The sequence below is a fragment of the Prunus dulcis genome, chromosome 3, assembly GCF_902201215.1.
Source record: "Prunus dulcis chromosome 3, ALMONDv2, whole genome shotgun sequence".
In the NCBI taxonomy this organism is placed as follows: domain Eukaryota; kingdom Viridiplantae; phylum Streptophyta; class Magnoliopsida; order Rosales; family Rosaceae; genus Prunus; species Prunus dulcis.
The window spans coordinates 10,424,956-10,433,431 of NC_047652.1; the positions used below are offsets into that span (position 1 = coordinate 10,424,956).

Consider the following 8,476-nt stretch of genomic DNA (forward strand, 5'->3'; position numbering starts at 1 on the left):
GGTCTAGAAAGAATCACAAGTTTATTCCAATTAGGAGACGAACTCCAAGAAGAAGTGAAAAGCCTACTCAAATTAGGAGCCCAACTCATAAAAGGTGCTCAACTCACAGAAGGAAGCCCATATATAGTTGGAAAGCCCGATAAATATTTCTCATCTCCACCATGCCTCATAAGCGTTATGCAGAAGTTGGGGGGCATTTGTGGGAACATATATTTCAGCAACCAATAAGAAGATGACACGTAAAAAAAGGAATATTCCTTAGGTCAAATGATTAGGAAATTATCCTTGATTTAAGATAGGAATATCTCCATTATTCAAGGAGTCAATTTCCAACAAATCTCTTTAATTAATTCCTATCATCTTTTTGGGGAAGAATAATCCTAATTAAAATAAGGATTATTCTTCAAACCCTAACATACAAGGAGCTCTATAAATACATGGCTACACTACACACTTGAGGTAAGATTCTGAAACCCTAGCAAAACCTCTCTCTCCCTCACACCACTTTTTCTCTTTCTCCTTCACAGTTAAGCGCCAAAACACACACGGCTCTAGCCACCCGGCTCTCCCCATGGGAGAAAACCTCCATCCTTTCCGTTACTTTGGCCAACACCCCCCGGTGTAGTCTATTTGCTCGTGTCTTTTTTGTAGGAATTGAGGGGAAGAGAGAAGGAATCAACGTGTGAATATTCCCCATGCGAAATTTTTCTCAAGCATTACCTTCCATTAGCTCATTCTTAAAGCATTTAGTAACAAGACATTGATGAAGGCCTTCTAATAGAGTAAGCACCTCTGCTACTAGAACTAAACACATATCAATTTGACGAGCCCTTACACAAAAAGGTTTTTGAAAGACATCACTGGTGTCCCTTCACCTTTGTTAGGTTTTCTCTTTTTTAAAATTTCTTTTTTATTTATTAATTGTTTACATGCTAGAGGTAGGCTCCACTTTGCCACATCACCTACTTATATTAGTAGGTAAAAGGCCCACGTGTATGAAATTACCCAAATACCTCTGCCATTCAGCAATTTTAACAGACTTTTGATTGGAGTTAATGATAGGGGCAAAGTGAAACGTAAAACATATGTCAAGGTGGCAAGGTGGATCACTTTAACTTCCGAGAGGCAACGTTAGATTTGACCATATTGCCAGGAGGCACTACTGTAAATAAGCTTTTATATATATATATAATATATTCAGTTAAGGGATTCCTCAAATAAGCAAAACACATTTGTAGGGCCTACTCACATTGTATTTCAATAATCCAAACCATCCATCTTTTAGGCATTCATTTAAAGATCATCTCTCCAAGGAAAAAAAAAATTCACTTGAATCTGAATCCATTTGACAACTAAATTAATAGTTGTTCTTTTAGTGTTTTCTTGAAGCACCATGTTCATGTATTTTGTTGGTCACAATCAGATGCCTTAATGATGTTCAATTTGTCTAATTTTATGTGAAGATATCTATGAATGAAAACTAGAAAAACAAACCATTCAAATTGTTGAAATACAATTCATAGTGGGCTCAAAGGGTGTACCCGAAATAAGAATCCTTCAATAATAAAAGGGGATGTTTTTGGTTCAATACTTCTGGCCTACAGCTCTCTCTTGCTCTCCATGTTCGAGTATCATGTGATGAGAGATGCATATGCACAAGGTTTATCTTTTGAACGTTGATCCAACACGAGGATATAGTTGAATGCTCACTCCAAGTTATTTTCCCTCCTTCAAACGGATGGCAAGGGATTTCCTTTTTATAACAAGATCAACCAGCGAATATATAAGGCTAAGAATCAACAATATTTTAGTGCCTAATTCTTTTTAAATGAACTTTTAGTGCCTAATTCTGATTACTTATTATTAAGATGAATTTGATTGTTGATTGGCTGCTCTGTTCTCAAATTCCATTTTTATATTTCAAACAACCACCATTCGAATGTCAATTTATCTATAAAAATAAGATCGATCAAGTGAATTAAACCTTATTTGATTAGACAAAGATGATATCCAATTTGCTGTTATGAAGCATAATTTCAAGTCTCCTCATGGGTGAGCATTAGCAAAAAGGGGGAGTTCATTATGTTTTGCGAAAAAACTCTTGCTGCAGGAGAGCTCTTCCTCTAACAACTCTGTATATAATCTACTCAGTGTGGGTAGGCAGGCACATCTGCAGGCGCACACACTGCATTTTGACGACTTAGGAAACATTACTATGGACACATGGGTAAACTTTCACCATGCGTAATTAAATGAGGTGAATTTCACCATGAGTGATCAAATAAGGTGTATTTTCATTCTAATTGCTCAAGTTCAGGTGTATTTTCATTCTAATTGTTCAAGTTAAAGTGTTTCTCATCACAAAAGTCCCTTCGCTACAACCCCTCAAAAAATTCAAAAAAGGCCAATGATTTCCAAACACATCACATTTCTTGATGCGTTCATGCCTAATACTTCTCAAGCAGGTCGTCATTAGCCTACATTAAAAACTAAACTAAACATCTGTGATATCTCTGAAGACATGATTTATGCATCTTAGGAAGTTCAAAACATAAAAATAAAACAAAATAACAGGTTGAACATCAACATCCAATTTTATCATCAATTTCCTATATTATACAGAATAAGATTTTGCAAAAACAGACGCAAGGGAAAGAACTACGAATGTCATCTCCATGATCAAATCAGTACCTTGGTAAATTGTAGCAAATGCAAGCTCAAATTGATTCAGTTAATCAACACTAAACATACTTGATACTAAATACTTAAGGTAATAAATGCATGTATGAAAAGATAGTCACAGTTGAAACAACTAATAAGCAACTTACACACAGTTGAAATAACTAATAAGCAACTTACACAGCTTCATCCAACAACAAACACTTACAGAAACTTGACATGGGAAAAATTTATACGAACCTCGAATATTTTATGACGAGTAACATCTAAGTGCGACTTTTATTGCCATCCGAACTCATCAAAAAGCTAAACTCCACAGCAGTGTCAAAGCAAAGAAAATGATAGAACACTATTTTCTACGCTTGTTGGGACCAGTCTTGTACCCACCCTTTGTAGGCTTGCCCCAAGGTGTTCGAGAACCCTTTCCATGAGAACCACTACTCTTGCTCTTACCCTCGCCTCCACCATGAGGATGATCTACTGGATTCATTGCCACTCCTCGAACTGTCGGTCTGCGGCCTAACCACCGGTTTTGCCCAGCCTTGTAGAGCTTCTTAGGCTTATTTCCTTCACTGGGGACTGTACCAATCGTGGCCCGGCACTTAGAATCAATCCACTTTTCAACACCCGAAGGCAGTCTCACTAGACACCTTGAAGTGGGTTCTTTCAAAATCTTTGCATAAGTGCCTGGTGCTCGAACTAACTTGCCACCTTGACCTGGGTGCATCTCAATGCTGTGTATTTTGGCTTGAATGTGCATATCGGCAAGCGGCATGCACCTTCCAAATTGTGAATTGACATCATAGTGAAACAACTGATTACTTGCCCCACCTACATCCGTGGAAAGTGTAACAATATCAGTAAGATTCATTTTGGCAGCAACAAGGTCATGAAAATACAGCTTAGTTCAAGAATTCATTTATAATCTCCTCTTGGTCAAAAATTAACTCAAGTCAGCAGACGGGTGCTCCCATATTCATTCAGGCATAAAAACGATTTTTTGGGTAAGCTTAATACAGCAACAATGGCTAAAAGAATTAGAGTTTTTGCCCCCTCGTATTTCCCCAAAAAATAAATAATTAAAATTAAAATCCTCATTTTTATTTGCTGCTACATTTCAGAGCAATCAAACGGCAATTTGGCTTAAATCTTGTCCTCGTGTTCGAAGCAAAAGTAAAATTATATACTGACGAATTTTAACAGCTCCAATCAGCTAATTTAAATCGAGCTGCATATGATTTTTCGAACTGTACGATAAACAAAAAGAACACAAGGAGTTGTTTTTCTGGTTAAGGAAGATATAATGAAGAAATATGACGAAATACCGGTGGAGAGAGTGCGACAGGTAGTGGTGGTGCTGCTGATGGCGTTGAAGTGGCCGCCGAGGAGCCTATTGAACAAGGTCGAAGAAACCGCTCGAGCTCTCCACAGAGCCATTCGATCCGCTTATTCTAGCCTTTATGAAAAATTTTCGGCGGTTGTATGGACTGGAGATGGGGTGGTTAGGAGGAGGGGGAGAAGAAGAATTCCCGGCAAAAACCGTCTGAAATGTGGCCGGACGGTGGCAATTTCTAGCCGGGAAGTGGAAACGTCGTGGCTGTAGAGAGAGAGAGAGAGAGAGAGAGAGAGAGGGTCGGGGCCTACGAGAGGGAAGGAGAGAGAAAATGAACGGGTTTTATTTAGAGTTTATTTAAACAACATTGATCAAAATGCCGAAAATACCCTTGGCATGAAAGGGCTTTTTAGTTACAACACCGATTCCGATTTGTGCACCGTTGGCTTTAGTAAGACTGTGAAATGAAAATGATGAGTTCCAAAGGCTCCGGCCCTGCTGCAATTTGGGAAGAAGAAATTGAGCGTTCTGAGAGGTCAATTATGCTTTAATTTCATTACCCATTTCATGCAACTGTATCATCTACCTTTCTGTCTCCAATTTGTTTTGTTTCTTGTGATTATATCCAGCTACCTTGTTTGTTCATTGTATGAGGAGGCAGCCTCATCAGCCTCCTCCATATTGAAGTGGCTTTCTAAGCATAGTGAAGACCTTGAAGCCGGAGACCCTTTTGAATTGTATGACATGTTGGAATCTGCTGGTATGGTGCTTGTCCAATCCTCAAAACAACTTGGAAGGTATGTTTATATATTCTTGAAATTGCAGCTTCAATTTTAATGGGATTTATGTAAATTACTGTGCCTGAGATTTTTATAAATTTCCATGAAAGTTAATGATTTAGTAGGCTTCATGTGTGGTTCAAAAGTAATGTGTTCTTTGGAATACATACATTCATCCAGCTGTTTTACCCAACTCTAGATTCTGTCATTTTATTTATCATGGATGTGACTTTATTTGGGTTAATGCAGGACATCAGAAATTCTGAACGACCTCAAACTATTATTTGCCTCTGTTCCTACTATCCCTGTTCAACTTCTTCTCACTGGGTACTCTTATCTCTGGCTCAAGTTATCCTTGTTCGGATTCTTTGCTTGATAAGTATTTAATATGCCTATTTGGAAGGTTTGTCCATTTCATATTGTTTGATTCTAAACTCTCAACTATTCATGTCAATTGTCAAATTCTACCTGAGTTAAAATAATCTTCGCTGGACTTAGACTGCCCATGTTTAGGGAAATGTTTAGACTGTCCAAAAGTGTTTATTGGTTCTTAAAGCCCTTGAAGTCCTAACATGACATATTTTTAATTTTAATTGAAAAGGAGGCCAACAAAACTTTAAGAAACTAATCTGAAAAGTTCTCCATTCTTTTACTGAATGAGGTTTCCATTGTTTTCTATTGAATATCGAAGTAAAAAAAATCTAGTAGATTGAAGAGTTCCGTTGGTTGGCTTATGTACTCATCCTATAAAAGAACACATAAAAGTGCGAAAGTTAATTGGTTGAAAAGTCTTCTTATTTTCATGCAACCTAAAAGATCACCAAATTTGTAAATATCTGCTAAAATCAGCTTTAAGTTTGAGGCACACAAAAAAAAAAAAAAATTAATAAAAAAATAAAAAAATAAAAATCCCTTATTCACATTATTGTTGTATTGCTTTCACGCACAAAAGAATATGGTGAAAGCATCATTGGAAATTGTGGTTTTCAAAATTTCTGTCTGAATTTGGTTTTCAGGGCATGCTTTTATATATCAGAAGGGCATTCTCATGGTATTCAAGAATTTCTGGAAGAGTTCCTTAGCAGGTGGAGTTTTGTCAATGAACAATATGTTCTTGTTGGTACAGGAGAAAATGCAGATGATTCAGAAAAATGTGATGGGCCTTTTCTTTTGGGAGTTGATAAGTATCTAGAAGTTGTTGAGGTCTATGTTTTGAAACTTCTGGGAACCAATTTGAATGATGTTGACCTTGCATCCTCTTGGGTCGAGAATGCTAAATTACCCGAGGACAGAAGACAGGTAAGTAATCTATGCTGTATGTTTGAGTCTGTCCCATGAGAATAGATTGAAGTGGTAATATTGGTTAAGTTCACTCTATGTCCATACAAATTTCAACTTTTTTTGTTTTCTGTTTTGTTTTTTCTAAAAGACCTTTCTTTGTGAAATTGAATGGAAAAAACATGCTGAGATTATCTTTCTGACGTGTAAGTTAGGTTTACTATATGGTATGGTGCTACAAATAGCAGTCTCATGCTAGCAAAACTCTGTTGTCTACATCTGATGTGACTGTGATTCAGAAGATAATAACTCTACAATGTTAGAAGGGCAACTCCTTTTCTGCCTGCTGAAACGGTCTTTAGACGAAAGTACACAAGACATTTTCTGGTTGAACTTAATGCCTGAAATTGAGCGTGTTTTTATAACAAGTTGAAATCATGTTACATATCCTATTCTTGTTTGATTGTTAAGTAGTGACGCCGCTGGATGTCGCAATACATTCAGTGGTCCAAACCTAAGCTGTCATCGATTTGAATCTCTTAACACATTTCCTGGTGGTAATCGTATGCAGTAATTGAGTGACATTTTTTTACAAAGCAAAAAGATCATATGGTTTTAAATTTTTTTGAGAACTGGAAACTGTCCAAATAATGCTAGACCTTTCACTTTTTATATTAGCCTATTTATGGGAGTTACTATGTTTGTGCCCTTTGTATGGTGAGTAGTACTCCTTATTGACTACAATAATTATGGCTCACTCACTTATTGAAGAAATTTTCTTCCCATGTGATATGAGACTGTCCTTTAACTTCTTTCTTTTTCTAATTATTGACATAATGCTGAGTTGTTTGAATTTAACTTAGTTTAAAATGGTATATTCAGTTAATTGAATTCGTAAGTTAAAAGAAATCATTTCACTTCAGTGTCTTTTCCTAGGTACTTCTGAGAAGATTACACTCACTGCATTCTGTTAAAGCCACTACCTCATCACAAGGATCCTTCTCATCTTTGCTGGCGGATGAAGCTCATTCAACATGTTTGAAGGAGATAGCTGTGCTGGACAGATATCCAAAAACCAAATACCCTCCAAATGAAGAGACTGCTAAGAACCCAGCCGTTTTTAATTTATCTAAAAGATTGGAACCATGTGTCTGGTGGTTCCGTACCATCACTCTGAAATTTGGTAGTGCTTGGGTGGTAATATCTAATGGAAAGATTGTCCTGGGCTTCTTGATTCTGCTCATATATTATGTTTTCCAGAGAAAACAAGCTACCTTGAAGAGGTGAGATATTCTCTCTTCATAGTCAACGTGCATGCATTCAATGTCCATGGACGTGATCTCTACTCCATTAACTCATATTCATCATTTAAAATAGTTGTCATCTGGAGATGGGTTAGCTTTCTATATGGTGTGAAACACTTGCTTGCATTAAATTAATCAATAGCCTTATTTTGGTAAATGGACCTGTTGTATGAAATTAATCAATAGCCTCTTCTGGTAAAATGGATCTGTTGCATGAACTTAATCAACAGCCTTATTGAAACCAATAGGATAATACTGAAAATGTGTTAATATATCTGATTCGTAGGACCTCTTTGAATTTGATTTCTCCTAAGGACACTTGTTTACTAGATATATATGTTGCATCTTCATCTTTGTTTTTCAGTTTACCTAAATGGAGAATGCACTCATAGACTTTACAGATTTTTTGGTTAAATTATGTTTCATTTAATAATAGGCGTGATAATTTGTGTTTTTTCTTTCCCCTGAGCATTTTACATTAACACACAAATTTTGTAAAATGTATTTCTTTGTCCCAGAATTGTTCAGAGACAAGCTTTGTCAATGAAGAATGCTCTGGGTAGACTTATGGCAGCTGGCATTTTCATACCTTGAGGATTCTTTGCTGTAAAAACCAAGTGCACAGCAGAACATTCTCTTCTGTGAAAGTGCAATTATAGTATGAACAAATCCTGGTACGAGTGATTGTGCTCCTTTACCAGTGCAATGTAGCTTCAGACGTTTGCATTAATAAACCATGTTGTTTTTGCTTTGGTTGGTTTTTTTAGGTCACAGGTAGATGAAAATGATCTCTTGTTCATACGTTTCAGAGATGAACAATTTTAAATTAACGAAACATTATACAGAAAGGCCGCAACATAAAGAAAGAAAGAACATCCATGGCATTTGAAGTGGTATTTCTTTTGCATCATACGAATTACCGAAACACACGAAAATGGGGTAATTCAATTGCATCATACGTTTAACCAGCTTCATTTAGCTTCATTTAACCGGTCCATTCTCATTTGTTTGCCAAGTTTTCTTCAGGCGCTTCATCTGTTATAGAAATTTTCGGTGAGCAATTCCCAAATTATATCTCTCTTTTCAATTCTTTTTCTAGATTC

General features: G+C 36.6%; 1 protein-coding gene and 1 pseudogene across 2 annotated transcripts; one reads left to right on the top strand and one right to left on the bottom strand.

Moving 5' to 3' along the window:
• Positions 1-2,735: 2,735 nt before the first annotated feature.
• Positions 2,736-4,322, bottom strand: LOC117622191 (60S ribosomal protein L2, mitochondrial-like). 2 transcript variants are annotated; one of them, XM_034352779.1, is made up of 2 exons: positions 4,012-4,322; positions 2,736-3,523 (listed from the first exon to the last, which is right to left on the bottom strand). In XM_034352779.1, exons 1-2 carry the CDS (start codon positions 4,114-4,116, stop codon positions 3,029-3,031), a joined length of 600 nt encoding a protein of 199 aa, XP_034208670.1. In that variant the 5' UTR covers positions 4,117-4,322; the 3' UTR covers positions 2,736-3,028. The 2 variants fall into 2 exon arrangements, with proteins under 2 accessions (XP_034208670.1, XP_034208669.1); XM_034352778.1 differs by having other exon boundaries at positions 2,736-3,516; positions 4,005-4,322.
• A 136-nt stretch (positions 4,323-4,458) lies between these two features.
• On the top strand, positions 4,459-8,124 carry LOC117620665 (annotated as a pseudogene).
• Positions 8,125-8,476: the final 352 nt, after the last annotated feature.